Source organism: Labrus mixtus, chromosome 13 (genome assembly GCF_963584025.1).
Source record: "Labrus mixtus chromosome 13, fLabMix1.1, whole genome shotgun sequence".
Taxonomy (NCBI): Eukaryota; Metazoa; Chordata; class Actinopteri; order Labriformes; family Labridae; genus Labrus; species Labrus mixtus.
In genome coordinates this window covers 23614802-23637668 of record NC_083624.1, presented here as the reverse complement: position 1 = coordinate 23637668, position 22867 = coordinate 23614802, and the positions used below count along the sequence as shown (strand labels likewise).

The 22867-nt window shown below is 40.3% G+C and overlaps 1 protein-coding gene across 2 annotated transcripts; it reads right to left on the bottom strand.

Annotated features, from left to right (window-relative positions):
• Nucleotides 1-22111, bottom strand: si:ch211-39i22.1 (cell surface glycoprotein 1). Of its 2 annotated transcripts, XM_061054247.1 has the most exons (12): nucleotides 21805-22110; nucleotides 14494-14609; nucleotides 13148-13352; nucleotides 12556-12668; nucleotides 12319-12415; nucleotides 11438-11473; nucleotides 9583-9675; nucleotides 7952-7978; nucleotides 7300-7320; nucleotides 5095-5211; nucleotides 3092-3151; nucleotides 1-2975 (listed from the first exon to the last, which is right to left on the bottom strand). In XM_061054247.1, the coding sequence occupies exons 1-12, from the start codon at nucleotides 21866-21868 to the stop codon at nucleotides 2947-2949; spliced, it is 978 nt and encodes a 325-aa protein (XP_060910230.1). In that variant the 5' UTR covers nucleotides 21869-22110; the 3' UTR covers nucleotides 1-2946. The 2 variants fall into 2 exon arrangements, with proteins under 2 accessions (XP_060910230.1, XP_060910231.1); XM_061054248.1 differs by lacking the exon at nucleotides 11438-11473 and having other exon boundaries at nucleotides 21805-22111.
• Between the last annotated feature and the right edge of the window lie 756 nt (nucleotides 22112-22867).

Genomic DNA, 22867 nt, shown 5'->3' with positions numbered 1-22867 from the left:
TCCCACGAAAACTGTTTAATTGACTCCTCAAACATTATTTACACAATTCCAGAAGAACAACACAAGTGCCAGATGACAAAAAAAAGAAGACACTCAAAACATTTAAATAAAAAGGAAGAATCACTTACCTAAATCAAACATGAATTGTCTAAATATGTTTAATGAATCAAGATGTATACAGGATAGGAAAGTGCTTCTCCCGTAGAGATGGGGTTATTAAAATCACCTGCTTGTTTCAATGCTTGTTTCTGATAATGATGCTGTTCATTGTTACCTCTCTTGTATGTTTCAGAAGCAGTATAAGGCAGGACTGGTCAGAGCTTTTACTGATGCCTTAGAGAAGGCATCAGTAAAAGTACACTTCAGGACCCAATAAGTCTTCAATTTCCTCGGTTTACATTCTTGTTTGGATGCTATATGCTCCAGTTATCTGTGTTCACAAGGAATCCGACTGTTTGTCACCACAATGCGCAAAACAAAAGTTGTCCTAATTACCCTTTCCTTTTAAAATGTGTTGTTGTTTCAGTCTCATTGATATGAAATCAGTCCCAGGAAGGTTTGTGAATGTGCACTGCAGATCAGCAGAGTGCTTCTGTTTTTAAAGGATTGTGGGTTTTTGAAGGCATCAGCGGCTTTTTATCTGAAAGCTTGTACTTCTTATTTAACGGGTATCTTGTGCATTATAACTCCATGCTATTGTTGCAGATGCAGTGAGATAATCTGGCACACTTTCCGCTTGGTCCCAATGTGTTGAGAGAAACTCAGTCTATCACGGATTACAGGATAAGAAGGCGGAGCTAAAATCCTGCGACCAGGCCCACAGTTGATACAGTAGGTTAAATTGATATGTGACATCATCACAGATAATTAATATTTCTCAGCTTGAGGCAAGGCTGTTTGCAACAGTCTCTGTCCTGTATTGCAGCTATATGGTGCTTTACAAGTAACACACTTTACATGAACTGCAGCACGACGCAGAAACTCTATGACCCTATTTGAAAGTTTAAAGGGAGCAGAGCAAGTACAAAAAACTGCAAGGCAACAGAAAGACATTCAGAAGTTTATATTTTTGTGCTACAGCTGCAGAAAAAAAAAAAGGAAAATGGCTGGCTTTTTTTTTGTATTTTTTTTTCTAAATGCAGTAGCGCTGCTTCTGAGGCATTTCACAATAATATTCACAAAATACCACAGCAAACAAGTTGACTCGAGACTATCTGTGTCAGCTCTGAGGCACCACTGCTAAAATGTAAAATTCCTATAAAAAATCACAGGAGGATGGAAATATGAATGATACAAAAACCACTGTGACAGCAACTGGCTTGCTCAAAGAAAGAGACACATAACGAGGAGACTTTTTTTTTGTTTTTAGCGCTGATATAAATGGAGTTTGGAATGCGTTATTGGTAAATATAAAAGTACTAAAAATAAAAACAGCCTGCTGGCTCACTGTGAACACATATACAGCAGCTGTCACATGAATGTAACAGCTTCACATACATGAGCACTTCAAGGTGAGGCTTCTCACTAACCAACATGATCATTTATGAATGGATTTTAGATCATACATTCCTCCGTTTTTTTCTGGCTAATATATTTAAATTACATTCATCTACTATGTTGCCTCTTTTCACTTCCATCGCCCCAGCTCTCTCTGTGTCTGTAGATTGTTCAAGCCAGGCTGTGTCAGTGAAAGGCACTAGAGAGGAGAAATGACTGCATCACAACTAGATTGACACACAGACTACATCAGAACATTGTCTTGTACATTATTACATGATCGCTTTTTAGCTTGTCAGGTAGACTCTCGACAAAAGGCTGGACTTCACTTCAACTCAGTGAATTTTGATGTCGTCTCTCGATCTCCTTATTTCCCAACAGGGAGAGTATATATCAAATAAACGTTTCTGAATATTTTAATCCATTTTCAATGACATATCAGATTTTTCCTTATTGTTTTTTGTTGTTGTTGTAAATTATTGCAAATGCCCCCCCCCCCTCCCTCCCCGTCTCAACTGAACTGACTGAGAAGTGTTGATCGTCATACAGGATAAAAAAACTAAGCCCCTTCACCAATTAAAAAAGGACACACACACAAAAACAAGCACACATACAGTGACATCTGTGGCCCACTAAAAACACATTGGACCATGTAACTGCATCACCATAATCCTTGGATTATAATTCCTTTTTCTTATTTTTTTTCCAAAGAATCCAGGAGATACAGTGGTAGTTATTAAAAGCCCCCTGTTATCCATTTACCCTGCGTTTGTGCTGCAGACAGTTACTATGAATAAGACAATATGTTTGACATATGTTTCATTTTAAGTGACTTGTTTCCAGGATTTTTTTTTTTTGTTTGATCACATGGATGGCTCAAATTATGACGGTATAAGCAGAAAAAAAGTCACTGATTATGGAGTATAAAGTTTTGGTCACTGGTTTATATTAATTACTAGAGCTCTGTAGTAGCCATATGAAAAAAAGTAGTTCTATGATTGAGCCATCTTATGGTCATACTACATTTGAGATTTAATCTCATAGTGTCCTTTCTTTGAAATAAAAAATGGATTTGGTTTAAAGTAGAGAGTTGACCAATTCTTTTAATAAATTCCTATGTTTTAACAATCACAACATCCCTAAGGTTCACATATTTCTACTTACTTTACCCGCTCTCTTACTCGCTCCCCCCCTACCATATACCCAAACACACAAGAATGAACACACAAATGCTCGTTCACACACACAGACACGCACACACTCATTCAGACACACATGCACACACATTAAAAACACACACACACACACACACACACACACACACACACACACACACTGCCCTACTGTGGGGCCTCACAGTAATTTAGCTCCACACATAATAGAGCTGAACAGTGAGTTGCCACTCTGCTTGCCGGTAGTTGTTCCAGGCGGTTTTGTGATGTCGCTGGTCTAGGAGGAGTTCAGCAGGTTGCTAAGGACTGCAGGAAGGAGAACAAATACAATGCAAAGGTCAGCACAGTGCAACGGACTGAATGTGTTTGATTGTGAGAAAGAAATGCATTTAGTGTGTTTATGTGTGTTATAAGTGTCCTACCCTGGGGATCGGACTGGGCCTCTGCTGCGTTAGCTTTACGCGCCGCTTCCGGATCTGCTTCTGATCACGCAGACCGACAAAGTCACACAGATGTGAAAAAGCAAAAAAGAAGAGAAAAATGGGCAGACATGTCAGTTTGGATTACACATGCATTAAATTAACTGAGCATGAATTAGAAGTGTGACATCATTACGTTCGACAGTGAGAGCACCCTGGGGGATTTACTGATAAAGCGAACACTTCTCAGCTCTAATTGCTCATTATCACCACCATGAAAATGTGGTGCCTAACCTTTAAAAGGACTTGTTTCAAAGCAGTCAAGCCCTCCCGTTCATTTTCAATGGAGCAGTGTGAGACTGTCGAGCCGATTTTAATTGCCTTTAACTCATTCATATTCATGAATACTGACAGGGCTGTCTTAGCGATGTTGCAGGGGGATAAGATAAATCCATTTCCAAGATTAAAACTGATGAATTTATCATTCATAAAACCTAGCCATTACTACGGATATTCACAGTATAAAGTCTGAGCAGAAACTGAAGTTTACCCGACACTGCTTAAGCTGAGTGGCCTTTTGTTGATGTTGACTGTAAATGTTAAATGTGCTGAATCGGTAGTATTGGTATGCAGGGTGTGTGTGTGTGTGTGTGTGTGTTTGACATGACTGTATCTGGCATCATTTTCTAGAGGATAAAGCTGAGTTTGTTAAGTCTCTAAGAAAGACTGCTGACCTCCAATACTGAGCAAAAAATAAATTACTAAAGCTAATGTCGCTTTTTCTTGTATGTCAAAGCACTTTGTAAAGAGTTTTTAAAGGTGCTATTTAAATACAGTCATTATTATTATTTACACAAGTGTTACCAAAAAATGGTGGTAGTTGCTTTATGTTTTAGACTCTGCATGATCCAAATAAACATTATGCACTGTCATTATGCTCTCTTGCATTATGGCATTGACTTTTAAAGGACCTGAACTTCTGATTTAGGACCAAACTACTTTACAGTCTTGATGTTGTGAAGTTATTGATGCTCTTGTAATGTGGGCAACCATATAAACAGGAAACAAAACTTGGCTTGCAGGGTTTATAAAAAAAAAACACAAAGGTCAAAAGGTCATGAAATAAGCTGTATTTCAGTCATACATCAAGGGGCATGTCCAGACTTCTAACAGGGATGGAAGACAGTATATGTGCTCCCACATGTCCAAATAGCAATTTTGGAAAAGTTCTGTCTCATCTTATCATTTGAGCTTTAAAGCTCCTGTGAGCAGTTTTTAACTTGTTATGGAACAGACTGAAATGAATACTAATGCCTCTATATGACCTATAAAAGCAAACAACACAATCAGCACACAGACTTTTTCTATGTAGTACATTTTAACACATGTGAGCACTGCCTCTAGGTAGGTGTCAGACTTCAGTCAAAACAATTGTTTTTTTCATAGATTGCAAAGATTGACGGGGAGTGATACCTTTGAGTGTTGAAGGACTGTACATGTGGAATGCTTCCACATGTACAGGACAAGATCAGCAAAGTAATAAAAGGTGCCACTTTGTCCACAGGGGCCCCCAAATCTACATTTATCACAGATCCTCACAGGAACTTCAACTACTTTTATCAAGGTTTTCTACTGATGTTATATTCCTGCAAATAATCTAAAAAAATAACAAAAACAAGAGTGACAACATACACATCTCCTATGAATCAAGAAGAAGGTGAATGTCCAAAAGTAACTCTAACAAGATTTATCAAGGAAAAAAATGTGCTTCATTGAAGTGCCATGATAGCTACTATCAGCCTGTTGCTACCCCGCCCCAAAAGGTGATTGGAACATAAAGGCCACCTCTGGGCCGACAGCCAGTCTTTGGGGGTCTATCAGATTTCATGGGGGGGGGACCACGCCACCCCAAGCTACTCCCTAGAAACGCCCCAGCTAATATTAAGCCCTATAACAGTTTATGTAAATGAGATATTATGATGAGTTCAAGTCAGCAGGATACTTACCCTGTCTGTTGTTAAAGCACAGTTTCTTCTTCCGATAGGCCATGTAACCGGCAGCTGCTCCGACTGCGGCGACTACGACAGCACACAGGATGCCTGCTAAAGAGCTGGAGCCGCCCTCTGTGGAGAACAAGCACACAAAAGCGGATCATTAAAAAACCTGTGCATCAGAGCTGCTAAACCCCGCTCCAGTCTGTCAGTATCATTTCAATTACCATTTGTTATCCGGACTTGTTATTGATTTATCATACAAATGGGACTTTGCTGTGTGGGATATTTGTCAGTGTTACACCTACCTAATGAGACTGTAATGTTCAGTAACACCACTGGGTGCCATTTTGCAGTTGAAATAATGAATGGCAGCTCAGCAGCAAGGCTCAATGACATGACATAATGAGTGTGTTCGTGTGTGTATGTGAATGACGGGGGTGGGAGGGGGTGGGGGTGGGGGGGGGGGGGGGGGGGGGGAGAGGAGGAGAAATGGAGAGCCAGATATGCATCATCTTGTTAAGGCATTTTCTGATCTCCTTCCTGTCGTCAAGCCTCTGTCTGCACCTGTGAGCCTGTTGCCATGACAACGTGGATCTGAATAGTTTTCATGCTGTGTCATATCAGACAGTAAATACCTCTCGTAGACTATTAAAGGCTTAGAAAACAGAAGCACAAGTCAGCGTACAAAACCAGGATTACAGAAATGAACACAGATAAAATAATAAACTATATTAGCACATGCACGTGTTTCATCAAATTTATTACTTTGTCAGTAATTTTGTGTTTTTGTGCTAGTTTACCATATTCACAGTTCAGGGACTAGAGTAAACTATACGTAACATATGTAGCTGGAATTTCTACTTTTCTTTTCACTGATCAGATAAACACTTCACACACCAAATCACACGTGCATGAGAGACTTAAACAATGTGTATTCATTCATACATTACATTATTCAAGAATGAGGTAGGTGCATCAAGAGGTAATGGTGGGCTAAATGATGGGATTATTAGTTGGCTGTATCCTGATATCAAAGCCCCCTGAATTGACTTTTTATTAAAAGATCACAAAGCAAAAGTTGCTAGCTAAATGTAAACTATAAGTTAAATAAAAGACAAAAATAGTCAGACTGGATTGTAAGACTGTCGTAAGGTTTTGTTGACACTCATTGTTCTAAATTACACGTCTTGTGAAAAAAAAAGCCCTTTATTGTCCCGTCTGTGGCATCAGTCATCACAAAGTAATAAAGGCAGGATACGCTGAAGTGATTATAGAGAAAGAGAGGGAGATGGCACGGAGAGGGGATGAGTCAGCAATGAAACTACATAAGAGAAATCCACAGAGTACAATAAATCCAGCGGTAAACAAAAGAAGAAACAGTTAAAAACACAAGGGAGCGCCGTGAGTCAGAGTACTCGCGTGATTCAGGATAAATGAACTGTTATGCTGTGAGTCAGTGAAATTAATTGGAATATGTGTCATGAGTCAGTTAAAGGAAGTGCAGGTAAGTGCAGACAGGTATGAACATGAATCTGCAAAACAAGCCAACAGGGACACACCAGTTTGTCTGGTCTCAACTAAACTGACAGAAAAGTATCACTATGGAAGAGTGGAAACAGAAACCATGGGAGCCGTTTGTGGTCAGCAGCCACAACCCCTATCACCTGACTGTTTGCTACACGGCTGAGGTCAGAGGTCGGGGGGGAAAGTCTGCAACAATAGTCTGTGTAAATATCAAGATCTATAGGGGACTTCCTGTCCTCCCTTATAGAGTCTGTAAAATCAAATAAACATACTGAACGTTGACTTTTAAAACAAAAAAAGGTGCAGGGATAAAACCTCAAAATGCAGAAAGTGAGAAGAACATGTTTAAGCTAGTTTTTCAACAAGCCTTCCACCAAATATTCCATAACTAATTTTAAAACTGGTGGATTGTTTTAATCATTGAAGTGTTGGGATGTCCACACTTAAAGGTAAAATCATGTGCTTGTCCTTCTTTTGAACTTTTTTTTTGAATACTATACAAGGATACTTCTAGAATCTCAAAGCGTGAAAAAAAAAAAGAAGAAGGAAAATGTCATGCAGCAGCAGCAGCAACACACCTGTCGCTTTGCATGAAACGACAAAATAGGGGAGTGCGCTCGGAGTAGTGCATAGGAAGGTGGCTTTATGTGTCCAAAACAGACCAAAAAAAAAAAGAGAGGAAGGGGAACTCACCTTGGGCATCAGGTTTGTCTGCTGTAAAGAACAGAGGACACACAAGTACAGTTAGTAAGATGAAACTGAACGACGCACAAACTGGTTTAACAGTCGTGCCTTGCAGTAAAAGAGCAAACATCTGTGGAATGGCTGTGGGAGACTGACATGTGATTTGACTATTGAAACTATGGGAGCTGCATATTTAATGCGACACATGGAAACGTTTATCTGAACAGGCAAGGACATGCACCTGTCTCTCTGCTGTATCTGATTCCCGCAGCTTAAGAACCAGGAGCGGGGAAGTTTCCTGTTCTGTGGAGGAGCTTTAAGAGCTTCCGACAGATGCAGCGTGACGACACATGCGTGAGAATTCATCATAAAATAGTCCTAAAAAAAGGTTATTTTTAAACATCATTTGAACATACACAATAGGGAAGAGCATTTCCTGTTTACTAATGTATCCTGTTTTTTTATTGTCAGGGGCATGCCAGTAATATCCGGTGTGTTTCAAAGCTTTATGAAACCCATACAGCTGCTGATGCGTCTGCAAAGCTACAACTGCATCTGACTGGGATTTGTGTGATTTGGACTACAGATGGTGTTATGTGAATATGATTCTTGTTATTATCCACTAAGTGAGCATAAACACACACAAGAAAAAAAGCCTTACCATCTCCTGTGGCGCCAGCAGATTTTGCTAAAAGAGAGAAAGAAAGAGAGACGTGATTACTGGAGGAGTTACTGGTTCAAGTTTTAATGGGTTAATGGTGCATGTAAAACACTTTGACAAAAAGGACCGAGAAGAGGAAGATTACTTTCTTTGTGCTACTTTCTACCTCTGAGGCTTTACAGGTTTAGAGTTTCTGTAACCAGTCTCTGAATTAGAACACATAACAGTGAATGAATTGTCCCACTTTTACAGTTTTTTTTACACTAAATGTTTTTACTAAAAATAAGGATGCAGACACTTATCCTCTATGTCTCTCGATCGATACGCAAACAGCCCCTTATTATCTCATTCTGCTTGTCTGTATACGCCTGTGACATAATTTCTACCTGCTTCAACTTGACAAAAGGCGCTAATCACAAAGCACTAAAGAGGAGCAGCTTACACCAGATTATAATGATTATAGTGACCTTCATGAATCACACGGGGAATAAAAGGGATAGCGCTGAAAGAAAAGCTGCTCCAGGAGAATCAGCAGTTAAGCGTTGCTGTCAAACTGTTTTTGTGGCTGGTGAATACACTTTCTTCAAAACCGATGGGGGAATTTGTTGTCTTGCCATGGGATTACAGCTCACTGAGTAAGATCTGCGTTCTTGCAGTAGCAGAGGGGTCTTGTGCAACAAACAGTTTTGGTAAAAGTGAAATGATACGGTTGTGACACCAGAAGACAAAAAGTTGGCTACATAAAGACAGCTGCGTCATTGTTCCATGTCATTGTTGTTTACAAAGTTTTAATACTAAATTGTGCAATTTGAGGCCAGAACAGAAGAGAGGACAATCATAAAAGCAGGACATGTACAAATAAGGGTCTGTGTCCACAACCAACATTTTGAGCTCACATGAGCTCAATTTCAGAGCGCTTTTACCCAGCGTACTGCGGCCTCCCTTGGTAGAAACTGCTCTGCATTCTTAACATTTGCTTTTGTTGAAGGACATTTTTAAACACAACCAAAATGTAAAAGCAATGGAAATGAATCTTGTCCTGGCATTGGCAAATAGTCTCGGTGAATGAGATAAACACTGCAAGGTAAAGGATTAGTTTCTCCTCCTCTGCTGTTGTGGAAAAAGTTAGTGTCAGAAGTCCCGCCCCTTTGGGAGTTATCCCGCTTCTTGATTTTGATTGGCCTGTGAGGGAGAAGTGACACTGACATGGGCAACACTGTCACAAAATTCGAACGATTTTCAATTGAGAGTGCAGTGACAAAAACAGCTGACCTCGAGAGGGTTTTTGCACATCGGATGCTGGGGGCCACTCACACTCATTAACACATATCCATATTAGCACTTCACACAGGATGGAAAACACATCTGTATTCCTTTCAATTTTGTTGTTGTATTTGACTGATTCCTTAAAGACACTTATGTTAGCACTTACATATTAATTAGATTATATTAAGTGTTGTACCAACTTCCTGTTTACATGTACAGTTGTGTCTAGGATAACCAACAGCATGTATTCAACCTGTTAGGGAAGGCATTATCTTCCCACCAGTGCCTCACATTATACCTTAGAAATTGAAGGTAATCGGTTACAATAATAAACTGAGTAGTGATTGTAAAAGTGAAATACTTACGCCCAGGGTCCAAACTGCGGCTCTTTCCGGGGTTAGCTGGGTTTTCCACGGCAGGACCCTCTTTCAGAGCATCTTCCAAGTTGAATTCTGAATCTGAGAAAACAATAAGATACCATTGGTGACAGAAATACGATATCCATCCCTGCAGCAAAATGTACTTCTCACCGCCCCGCCCAAGAGGGATATCTTCCAGATGTTCAGCTCAAGCATGTCAAACACATTACACTACACTGTCTCAAACTTTTTAAATATGATGATAATCTCTGCCATGGTGGAAGCACGCCCCACTTCAGTCCCTCATGTCCCTGAGTGAAAGCCCTTCAGAGGCGTCCCCGATAAGGACCCTGCAACACTACCTGCTCTGAGGGTGTGTGACAGAGATCCTGAGAACCAGAGCGGACTTAGATTAAAGGATATCCTCTGTCCTGAACAATACCTTCCCCTGAATCTTCATTAGGGGAAAACCCCGAGTGACATTCTACAACATGTGTGAGTCAGAGCACACAACAGTTTGAGGCTGGGCGGGGCGAGGTAGCATCGCTGAATGATTTTTACATCTGATTGAACCTCAGAGGTTGCAATTACCCAGGGACCTTTTTACATATAAAGTCCTGACACTAAATCAGAATGAGTTAGTGTTTTTGTTCACACTGTACGGCGCCATTAGACAGATAAGATTATGTCTGAGCGATAATGACACTAAATTCAGAGCCAAAATTCACTCCAGACACTCTCATTCTCCTGCGTCATTTATTTCATGTGCCTCTTTCTTCATTTACTCGACGTCTTCAGTTCTTCAGTTAACCTCTTCTCCTTTCCATTTTTCATTTTCTTCTCCCTTTATCGCTTTCATTTTATCCTGCACCTCACTTTTCCTCTTCTTTGTCCCCAATTTCATCCCTTTCCATTTCTCACCTCTCTTGCACTTGTTACCAGAGAATGAACCACAGTTAGTTTTTCACATAAGAGTAACCTTTTACATCCTCCTTTTCCTTAACACTCAATGAAAACCCTGAGTAACAGTAAAGAGGATATCTTGCTATACCCCCAATTTAATTCAAACAACATCAATAAATCAGCATAAAGGGCGAGATTAAAGAATAAATGTAAATTTGAGAAAATGTGCTTTTAATCCTGATAAATTCATATTTAGAAAATGTGTGTCCTAATTTATGAGGTAATACTACGAGACGCGCCAGAATCCCACCTTAGAATGGTCCTGAGGGACTTGTGCTTTTAAAAGAGAAGCACATCTGCTTTCCATTATTTGTTCAGATATTAGGGAGTTGCAGAGAAATGATACATCATCTAAAAGCAGGACATGTGCATTATCTTAAAAGGCTGATAATACATCAATCATTTCCTGGGCACTCCTGGGGTCGAACAAAAATATCCCAATGGAGTTCTAATATATATTGAGATATTACAAAAGGTTCAAACACTCAGCAGCTGTATTCAGAGCAAGGTTTCAGTCAAGCTCTTTAAACAACTCAGACAGTTTAGTTATTTTCAAGAGCACACTGCGTTGTTTTTTTATTTAAGGTTATATAATGCTGCTTTGTAGGATTGAACATTACCAACCTCTTCAAAGCATCACTTAAACAAGTCAGCGTCTCTGTTGATTCAGAGTTACCATAGTAACTGAAAAAAATAATGGTTTTAACCCTGAGGAGCTTCAGTATGAAGAAAATAACTTCTGAGTCATAGTTATAAGCAACGATTTGCGGAGCCTCTTTAGCAAAGACCTCCCGGTTGCGGTGAAGGTCGAGGTTTAAGTCATGTGGGCGAGTCTTTTGCTCAAATTACCGAGAGGAAGCAAATGAATTAAAAGGAGGAAAAAATAAGGCAATTTTACCTGCATTCTGTTTAGGTGCAGCGGCATCAGGTATAACTGTTATAAGAGACAAAGAGTGAGATCATGGATTAATGAAAAGTATCCAAACGCTGAGAATGGGCAACACAGAGAAACTTTAATTAACAGCAGTGCTGCACTCATCTGTCACTGCGGGATCTTCCAAACAACATGAAAAGCAGCAAAAGTCTCTCTTTAGCTATCTAACCTTCATTCTATCAGGAAAATACTCCTGTTGAGATACAAGAGCTCTTTTTCAAGAGAGTCCTGGCCATGACAAGGTTCAGACAGAGAACAAACAAATATAAGATCCAAACAACCAATCAGAAGCATTCAGCAATCAAAATGTATCGAAGTTCAGCTGTGTCTAAAGTAAATCTCCATCTTGAGTTTTCCCCGCTATTTAAAAAAATTGTTGTTGTTCCCAAAAGCAGGAATATGTTTATCTCTCTCTTTTACCTCCATTGCTCTGTATATTTGATCTATTTTAAGATATGAAATCATTTCAGGAGGTTTGTTGTAATGCGAGGAGTCTTTTGCTACCAAAACCCACCACGACATTGAAAATTGGACAGAATGTGCCAGAGCAAAGCAGCAGAGCATGAAGTTTTACAAACAAGTTTGTACAGTTTCCCACATGTAAAGGACACACACATGTCAAAGCAGTGAGCTCATCTACAGTACAGAGAACATGTGTTTCACTTTCTCTACAACTCATCTATCTGTTCCTGCACACACACTGACAAGGTACGTGCTCTTTCAGAAATGCCTCGGCAAGAAGTTATGTTATGAATTCCTCCCCATCATTTGTTTCCTTTTTTTCCTCCTTGTATGCAAGTACAATAGTGTGAGAAATATGCACTCAAAATTCTATATATGCTCACTTTCAGGGACGAGGACGGCTGTTTGGTCGTCTTTGTCAGCTGCTTCAGTTGGCTCTTCCTTACTATCTGCATCATCTGGATCTGCTGCTGGTACCACCTTGTGGAAACAATAAATACAGTTCTCATTGGCCGAGCAGCTCCTGAATCATGCTGTGCTATAAACAAATGTTATCGGTCGTATTTCACTGGAATGGGAGGGTTTGTTTGTCTGAGCAGGTTTGGAGGCATGCCACTGACCTTCTCAGGAATGGGAGTGGTGTCGTCGCTTGTGGTAGTCAGCTCGTCGTCGTCTTTCTCTGTTGGTTGTTCAGCCTCTGGATCAGCTGTGGGCTCTGGATCAGCTGCGGGCTCTAAAAGTAGAGTGCACCAAAAAAAAGGGGGGGGGGGGCTGGTATTAGTGATCACTCATTTGCACATTGACAAAGTGAAGGAAAGAATTACACCTGAAAGGGAAATTTCAAGGAGCTAATGCTGAACTTAGAGGGCCTTATTGATCAAACGTCTTTTGGCACTCAGCCTCATGCTGAATCGATAGATGAGACTGACTGTCGAGGTTTGTCCTTAAGACATCCCTTTTGCTTTTCAGGATGAATCATATTTGCCCTGCTTGAATGGGAAGTGCAGCTAGAAGTTTAGAAAAGCACTGGACGTGGGAAAACTAAAAATGAGACGCTTTTCTGATACTACAATAGAATTGTCAATCTTTGCTGCATTGGTTGATTTTTTGGGGCTGAACACAAAAATTAAGAAATGTACCATATAACAACTGCTGCTGGAAATCATTTATTTCAATCGTACTATTATTTTCAATGTCAAATGAATTAACCACCTTGTGTAGTTGCTTCCTCCTCTATGTCTGCTGCTGCAGTAGTCCCTGCCTCAGTGTCCTCATCTGCAGGAGTTGGTTCAGCATCCCCAGCTTCAGGGTCGGTGTCTCCCTCTGTCACTGAATGAGGTCCATCAGTGGGCTCGATTTCAGCAGTGGGTTCGATGTCAGGAGTGGGCTCAGGCTCAATTTCGGTCGGATGTACTTCCTGTATTCAGCACAAAGAGAAATATGTTGTGAAATGATGTTCACATGACGACAGCTCTAAGGTGTTTGGCATAAAAAAAAATTGCTTTGGCCTTTTCTTCGTGTTAAACAAGATTTGCACACTGGAGCTTAGCTTCAGGAGGCAGTTAGAAAAGGCCAGAGATGCAGAGCAAATAATGAGAACAAAACTAGAGTGCACTCATCCGCACAAAATGCATACAGGTGCCAGACAAAAATACATTTTTTTTAATTAACTGCAGAAGAAAAAATTAAAGTTGCTCATTGGGAGCTGAACAGTGTATGAAGAGATACAGATAATAAAAACAATTACAAATCTGCTAAATACAACTCTCCATACCCAATCAAGAGGCAGATTTCATGAGGAACACATGATGTTTTTTTCTATTTAAGATGTCTTAGTTTATCAATTGATGGTTGAAGGTCACACAAGGCACAGTGACCTTGAAAAGCCTCTAAGCTGATAGGGGCCTTGAAAGTTTCTGGGGGTCCAATTCTTCCATTTTTGCTTCTAAATATAGAAACGTATAGTTTGATTGAGTTTGGAGTGAAGATTTGAGCTAATACTATTCACCCATATATAATTCTGACAGACACCTGACTGATACCAGTATTGTACTAATATAGTATCTGTGAGTATGCAAATCAATGCACTACTCCAATACCATCATTTATAAGCACTGAAACTGACTAGTTCATTCTCATCCAAAACAGTGTCATATATGGCAATAATGCATTTCATGATAGCCAATGATTGCAGAGTGAAACACTAGTCAAAGCCTGCGAAATGTCAGAAATCAGTGTTTTCTGATGAAACCTAAAACCTGAATGAAAGACATTATGAAGAATGTTTTGAATCAGGGTTGCTCTAACTGTAGCTTCAGCAGCTAACTTGTTGCTAGGTGCTTCGCTTGTTGATTCGGTTTGTATTTCTTCTGTCCACTCAGCCAAGACAAACAATTGTTGAAACAATCAAATCCCACCGATAGAGAGTTAGTAGAATAACCTACAGCTATTAGATAATTATAATCTGTGTGTTGTTCATTGAACTTGAATCAAAGGAGCACTTTCTGCTTGCTATTGGCCAATACAAACCGACAGAAAATATTCACGTTTTCTTTTACCTCAGATGCGAGTTCAGTTTCCTCGTCATTGGCAACGTCTGCTGCTGCCTCTGCTTCGGGGGTTGGGTCCTCGGGGGCTTCAGGGGCTGGGACTTCCTCTGTTGGGGCTCCATCATCTACAACAGAGATGTGTGAAGAGAGGGCGTAGAGGAATCATGAAAGAAGAGCACACTCTACAGTGACACATCAATTTTTTTTTTTTTTAAAGTGGGAAGAAAGTGAAGGGCTGTGACGTGCTGCTTCAATAAACATCAAACAACTGACAGAAGTCTGCGAAACTTGGATTTCCTTTGTAGGAGAAGAAAGGAGGCAGACATGGCAACCCAAATCAATGTCAGTGTTTGAAAGGGAGGGACTGCAACTTGACAACATAACTTCCTGAGATTTCAATATCTTAACAGATTTTTTGGATTCCAAATAAGAAGAAACTACAAATGAATTAGTCCCTACAGGATATAAGAATAATTACTGTAATTATTGGTAATTAAATACTGCATGCCTAAATCCATCTGTTATCACTTAAAAGCATTCAAATCATCCGTCACAATTGTCGTTAAGCTGTTGTGGGTTCAACACATTATCTAACATGACTATTTCGACAAGACACACACACACACACACACACACACACACACACACACACACACACACACAGAGCCCCACCCTGCTCTGATCGGCGCCTGATGTTAACGCTCGAGCCACAACTGGATGACAGACACATTGATAAAGTCCGACCTGCCTGAACATCATACGCAGTCTCGACCTTAGCGATGGCATAGCAGCTGTGTGCTAATGAGAAAACACAAAGTGTCTCCTGGTCATTTTGTGTGTGTGTGTGTGTGTGTGTGTGTGATGAGCATAATGTTGGCGTGTGTTTGAATCAGCACTGTGACATTCCCCCCTTGCATGCGAGAAGCTGAAACAGCAAACTGTGCCCCGACTTGATCGTTCTTCGCTCTGCTGAGTTCAGCAGCACCCTGATGCTGGTCCGTCTGGGCAGCATGTCCTTTCATAACTAAATACAGTCATCTGGGACATTTCTGTATGAGATCGGATGTACTTCCTGTGAGCAAAATAGTATCTAAGATGGACTGAAAAAGTAGAAAATACATTTTCAGGAAGGCAAAGACAAAGCTAGAATCTCTTTCTGCCTTACTTGGATAGCCAGTCGAGGCAGATGGCTGTCTACAAATGAGTAGTTCTGCTGGAGGTTTCTGCCTCTTACAAATATTTTTTTTTGCCACTATTGCCAGCTGCTTACCTTTTTTTGGACTAACATATGGTCTCTGTAATGACTATAACAAAGAGCACAGTCTATGCAAAGTGTCATGAATATACTTTTGTTGTGATTTGGTGACATATAAATATGATTGAATTCATTGACTGTGACCCAGGTTGAATAGTGATGACGCATCAACAAGTAATAAAGCCTTTGCTTATCAGTTTCCTCATTCTCTTCCTTAGTACAATCAAAGAAGAGAATAAACTTTTTTACACATGGCCATCAAGTTTCCAAGAAGCATATCTACATTTGCCAAGGGAGATGGTATCAGAGTCAGTGAAGCCAGGATGGAGAGTGGCACGAAAAACATCTCAAAATATTTCCATCACACAGTAAATTCTCTGGAGGTGAGCAAAGCACCGGTGACAACCTGGCTTTCATAACGCGCACAAACACACACACACACATAAATCTTTGCCATATATAAAGAAAATAAAAACATACACACACACACACAAGTGAGTGCACACAGGAAATGGCTAAACACACGCCACATGCACTCGTTCACATGACATGGGGAAAAAAAAATAAAAACAAGCCCTCTTTGTTTGAAAATCTGAGTTTTTTCCAGTAGTATGTCACTGTATTAAACAGCACTCAGGGCTTGATATTCTGCAGGGCTGCATGTGTGAATACATGTATGAGCAGGTGTGCTTGTGTGTGAGTGGGTGTTTGTGTTTCAACAGACTTCCTTGAAAACAGTATTTAACTGAGTGTACCAACATTCAGAGACAAGATGCAAAGATTAGGATTACTTGCGACTGTACATCACAAGTAAACATAAAGACTACAATCGGTGCATCTTAACGCTATTTAACCTTTATTTACTTTTCCAAATCAAAGTGCATCAAGGAGGTGATTAAATCATATAGCCTGTAGACATATATAGGGCTAAAGAAAATGTTAATGTTTGAAGATGGAACTTTTATTGATATTTGAGTGTATGATTAAGTATGTGTACATGCATTTAGGTTATGTTCTCCTTTCCAGTATATGTGGGGGCACGTTTCCACATGGCATTGTCCTTACATACACGTGTCGAGGTATGTGGCTCTCATGTAACTCCTATGTGTGTGTGTGTGTGTGTGTGTGTGTGTGTGTGTGTGTGTGTGTGTGACAAAGTGAGAGAAAGGTACAAGGCCCACCATACTCTCCCTCTCTTTCGCTTGCCACTCTATAGAACATTCTGTTCCCATCTATCAGTTTGCCACTTCCTGTTCTAACTACCTCCACTACACTCCCATAAACCCCCCCCAGCGTACACACCCACCAACACACACACTTAACACACACGCATGTATGTGTACAGCCTTGTAAAAGCACCTTCTCCTCCCCTCTTCAGTGCAAACTTACAAACAACCACATGTTCACACGCACGTGAAGTTTGTGTGCACACTCACTCTCACATATTAAGTAAGCTGTGTCCTGTTTTGTGTTAGGGCGGTAGTGAAACAATTTGTTGCACATCCAAGCCTCTTTCTCTCTCTCTCTCTCTCTCTTCTCTCTCTCTTTCTTGTCTTTGAGATTGCCTCCCCCCTTTCTTCTCCCTTCCTTCTCTCCCAAAACTCTTTACTCCCTTTGTTTCTTTGCCACTGTCCTCCCTGGAGGCTGGTGAGTCATCTGTGTGTCTCTGACACGGCCGCACGCGATTGTATGGGACTGTACAGCATGTGCAGAGTTAAACTGTAAAAAAAGGTCCCCAAAGGAAAACCCTTAAGTTAAACCAGTTGGCACATTTGGGAAAAAAAACATCATACTTTGAGTGAAGTTGTTTTCTTTAAAAGAAAAAACATGTATTGGTTTGATAGTTCAATAGATAAATACGCTCCCTGACCACTTTATTAGTTACACCTATACAATCTAAAGCTGTAACATATTCTTACTTTATAGAGCCTCTAATAGCCAGTTTATGTTCAAACTTTCCAAGAAACCATTTTTATTATTGTTGTAGGGTTGTTGTTGAACTGGACTGAATTAAATGAAATATGTTTCTAATATTCTTCTCATGTTTATTGAAAAGGGTGTGGGGCCAAACTTTTTTTTAAAATCAAAATCCACTTGAATAAAACAGTGAACAACAACCTCCATCAAATTAATTTTTATTATCTCTGAAAACTAAAATGTCTGTTTTTAATCAATGTAAAATGAATAGACTAATCTGATAGTAGACATGAACTGTCACACAAAGCCAACACAGACATTGTACTACTTATACATGAATACATTTAATGAATAGATTTATTTGTTTTATATATACATATATATATCATGTTTTTTATTTATGTACAAGGAGGATATTAATACCACTAGCCAAGCTCTAGCATAACTGACAACAGAGTGAAACAACTAGCTTTGCTTAGCGCTTAGCAAAGTGAAAACAGGAAGAAAGCAACAGTTTAGCTTAGCATACCAACTAAAAAAGGAGTGAACCACTTTTTTTGCTTAGCATACAGAGTGAAACATGGAGAAACCACTAGCTTGTCATACAAACTAAAAAGCAGTGAAACAGCTTCATAAGCTTAGCATGCCGGGTACAAACGGGAACAAACTTAATTTAGCAAACAGACTGAAAACAGGGGGAAACCACTAGCTTAGCTTAGCTTTGCTTAGCGTACTAACTGAAGACAGAGGGCACCTAACAGCTTACCTGGCTCTTCCCAAATGTAGTAAACTCTGCTACAGCCCCTCACTATTTGAAATGTTATGTCTCATTTAAGGCTTTACAGGGTGTGTGCCAAACTACCTTTTCCTTGGCCAGGTATAGTAACTTACTGTATAGTCTTGGCATCCCAGTGAGTAAATGGTCAGGGCCAAGATATAGTCCAGCATAAAACACCATATAAAACACTAATTGTTGTTTTTACACTTTGTTCTAAATAGAAGTTAATGTAATGAAAACCAACATAGGAGCTTTGGAGGTGGTGATGGATGGATTTTGTTGGTTGGACAACGCAACGCTAACTGTTTCCCCACTGTTTTCAGTCATTGTGCTAAGCTAAGCTAAACTAATCAGCAGCTGCGTGTATTTTCATATGTAAAGGCATTAGTGATATCAATCTTCTTCTGAGACTCTCTCAACGAGGCCAATAAGCATTTTTCTCGATAACATCATTAACTAAATGCCTTACTCTGAAGTGAATCATTCTTCAAACTGTATGTGTGGGTAGAAGTCTGTGAGCATAATGGATGAACATGTTCCTACAATTTTACTGACTAAGCTAAATGCAACATGGGTGTATAGTAACTTAAGGTGAATTTGTAACTTAAAGTGAAGGGTGGCTGGTAATGTACAGGATACATTTTGATATTGAATATATTCCTTCATGATTTTTCTTTGCCTAAACTTTGAAAAGACTCCTGATAAGTTATCATCATAATAATCATGAATACCAATTTCCCTGCTCTTTATGTTGAAGAAAGCATGACTTTGAAATTACATAAAGTGCATGTTGAGTCATGTCAAAAAGAACCAAATCACAAGAAAATATATGTCTGCTTTTTTTCAGAGCAGGTAAAGACTGTGCTCTTTATTATAAATCTTAACATGAGTTGACAGCAAATATATCAATTACAAGTTTGTACTCTTAACGTGTAAGCTCGTTCAGCTTGTTGCATCACATTGGAAAGCTTTAATGACAACAGTCAATTGAGCATGAAGAGAAAGATAGAACTTTTACATAAATCATGTCTCACACTTGGATGTTTGGTGCTTTAATGCAGGTGCTGCTGTTTTCATAACCGAAGGGTGATCTGTTTATCTTGGCATCTAAAACTTCTCTTTTTAAAATTGAAGTTTTTTTAATGACATTTTGTTGAGGGATTCACAAAAGTACAGAGTGGTAAATTTACTTTACACTCTTGGGTTTGTATCGCTCCTTAAACATCACATTAGTTGAGTCCAATCTATCAGTGTCAAAAGTAGAGGAAATGTTCTCTCCTGTTCGCTGCCTGTCGTGAGACTGTGTGAGAAATTGGCAGTTTTTTTTTGATTGAATGAGTCACAATGCATGTACATGCGTGCGTGTGTAACCGATAACCAAGCCTTTCCCTGTAACACTAAACCAGACTCTGTTTGTATGTGTGTCTATGTGTGCTCGTCAGGTGATACGACAGCACCTCCATAACACATTGTTCTGCCAGGTATGGTTCTATTGTTGGTTTGTAGGACAGAAAGTGCTGTGTTTACTCAAATCATGGACACCTTAAAACTGCCCCTATGGGAGCAAAGTGGAGAGACTGTGTGTGTGTGTGTGTGTGTGTGTGTGTGTGTGTGTGTGTGTGTGTGTGTGTGTTTGGGTGTGTGAGTTTCACTTATCAACTTCAAGTGAGATTTATGTGATGGGAGTTGAAGGTGTAAACAAAGACAAGTCTATGCTCACACACCTGGCACACATCGCACAGCTCTTTTTGCTTTCATCTGCTAGTAACACACACACACACACACACACACACACACACACTTCACATTAATGAAGAACTCCCACATGTTCTGTACATTAAAGTTAGTACCCACACCCCCGCACTCACATACACCGACACACAGATGCTGAGGGCCCAGGGGGAGAGTAAAGAGCTGAAACTAGTTGAGTTTGTTGGGTGTTGTCTACAGCTGGAGCTGGATCTAGTTACTGAGACACTCCCTGTCCTTCACTTCTATAACTTAAACACATCATACACGATCTGCACACATGCAGCTGACCCCAGGACACCATCTTTTTTCAGCCTTACTAAGTACTACTAAGTGTGTATACTTGCAAGCAAGCAAACACGCTCTTGAAGATTTCCTGCATCCATTGGAGCTCGGAGCATAGCTACAGTTCAGCAATTAGGGAGGAAATGTATGTGTGGGAACAAAAAGAAGAAAAAAAAGCGGACATATGTGTGCCTGTGTGTGTGTGTGTGTGTGTGTGTGTGTGTGTGTGTGTACGCGCATGTAAAGGGGTGTTTCCCCTCCCTACGTTTATCTTGTGATACAAAGTGAACCAGTAGAGTGAGATTAACCAATGCACCAACGTTCAACTGAAAGTTTGTTTGCATACAGATGATTGTTACTTGGGCTATCTTAGTCTATCTCTGTCTCTCCCTGGGCTGCACTTATCTCTTATATTTGTCCAACATCTCCTCTACTTCCCTCGTGCATGCGTGCATCTCAATCCTCCCCTTCTTTATAACTGAGTTTTATTGCTCGTTCTAACAATGTGAAATCATTGCATGAGCCGCAGGGAAGGGCAGGGGCCCACGGGCCAGCTGTGGAAGAAGACGGGAAAGGAAGAGTGTAGCAGATGAATCATGAAGATGTAAAGAAGAAATCAGACTGGAGTTGAAGAAAGCAGAAGGGATCAAATAAGACAGATTAAAAGGCGAGGGAAAAGGAAAGTAAGAGAGAAAAAAAAAGGAGGGAAATTTACTTATATGAGAACAAAGGGTTCACCACACCCTTTGTTGGCCAAAACTCATAACCAAAAAGGTACGGCCACATTACATGACACACATGTTTTAAAACCCTGATGTCTGGGCTGCAGATGCGTGAACAGTCGCCAGCATGAATGACGAGTTGTTTTAATCCGTTTAGTCAGAAGAGACACAGGATAGATGAAGAACAGACTATAGCTAAAAGGTGAGGGAGATTGACATGCCGACAGGGAGGCAGACAGACTGACTGGCATTTACACTCACACACAGACACAGACATGTACGGGTGAGTAATGTGGGGGGAGAATGGCAGAGGGAGAGGAGAGAAAAATGAGAGGGAGAGGAAGATAGGTGAGAGCAAGAGGGATATCTATGGAGAAAAAAAATGAAGGATACAGACAACAGAGACAGACAGACAGACAAATAGACACAGACAGACAGACATCATTTTCAGATAGCTAGATAGATATATAGATAGATAGATAGACAGATAGATAGATAAATAGATAAATAGATAGATAGATAGATAGATAGATTTGCTGTTCACGCAATGAGGAAAACCGTCTATAAAAAAAAACTGCGGACTGGGCTGAATTAATTGGAGAATAAATCATTACCTTGTGCCTTGGCGCTCGCGGCCAGCAGGCTTCCTAATAGCAGAATCCACAGGTATGACATCATGGGAACACGGTGTTCTGGCTGCTACTGAACCCGGGGATCACAGTGCCTTTCCTCGGCTTTCAAACAGGACAATTAAGCAGACCTGGAGGTTTCAGGTGGATCTGGGAGGGCGTGTGCGTCGGTGTGCCGGTGCGTTCTTGTGCGTCGTATCAAAGCCCGGTTGCGTCTCCAAGGTGCTCAGATGCTCGGCTGAGTGCGCGCCGCCGTGGATCCGATGCCCTTCCTTTTGTCTGGATTGGAAGAGAGGTCCAGTCTTTATTAAGGTGGGCGGGGCCCCTTTACCAAATACTGGCAGGCAGGCAGACATCAGGGCTGTGGAGGCATTACTTTCCTTACTAATAAGCAATGTTTTATCATTCAGGTTTGATGACTAATACCAACAATTATCAGACTCGGTTTTTTTCAGCCCCAGAAACAGCTTAATTAGTCAACCCTTAAACTCCTTATGTTTCCACGAAAGTCGTCATCATTTAAGAAACGGAGAGCAACTGTTTCTTTAAAATAAAATTAGAAAAGTGTGTCCACGTTTAGTGGGGATGTGACCACCATTATCAGAATGTTTTCCCATCTTGATGATCTTGTTCAGTACTATATGTTGAGATGCAAAGGGGGCTTGAAAGGCACACTTTCTGAAAATGATATCCCGTGTCATTCTTAAGCCGTGTGTCTTTTCCATACTAAATTATACCTTTTCCCTAAATGTGGGTAGGCTTAACTGCTTTATACGGCCTAATAAGCCTGTGATTTACTTGGATTCAATCCACTATCCAGTTTGTGAGGAAAATACTCTTGCTGAATTAGGGAAAACTAAGGCTTAGGTTTGATTTTAATGTTAAATTAATGTTAGGTTTCCATTTGAGAAACCACACATGGCCTCATGCAAACCAGCCAGTCCAGAGAACATGTGATTTTCCGTTCAGGCTCCTCTTCTTCTCCAGACCACTTTGGTAATGCCGCTTCGGTGCCAATTTGGAAATTTCACCTGCTGACCGACAGGTG

What these genes read in the sequence shown, in the direction of transcription:
- si:ch211-39i22.1 (XM_061054247.1), bottom strand. Translation starts at nt 21,868, where the DNA reads ATGATGTCATACCTGTGGATTCTGCTATTAGGAAGCCTGCTGGCCGCG. An exon ending in AGACAAACCTGATGCCCAAG is followed by an intron (nt 5,212 to 7,299) that starts GTGAGTTCCCCT and finishes TGTTCTCCACAG; the next exon opens with AGGGCGGCTCCAGCTCTTTA. An exon ending in GGCCCAGTCCGATCCCCAGG is followed by an intron (nt 2,976 to 3,091) that starts GTAGGACACTTA and finishes TCCTTCCTGCAG; the next exon opens with TCCTTAGCAACCTGCTGAAC.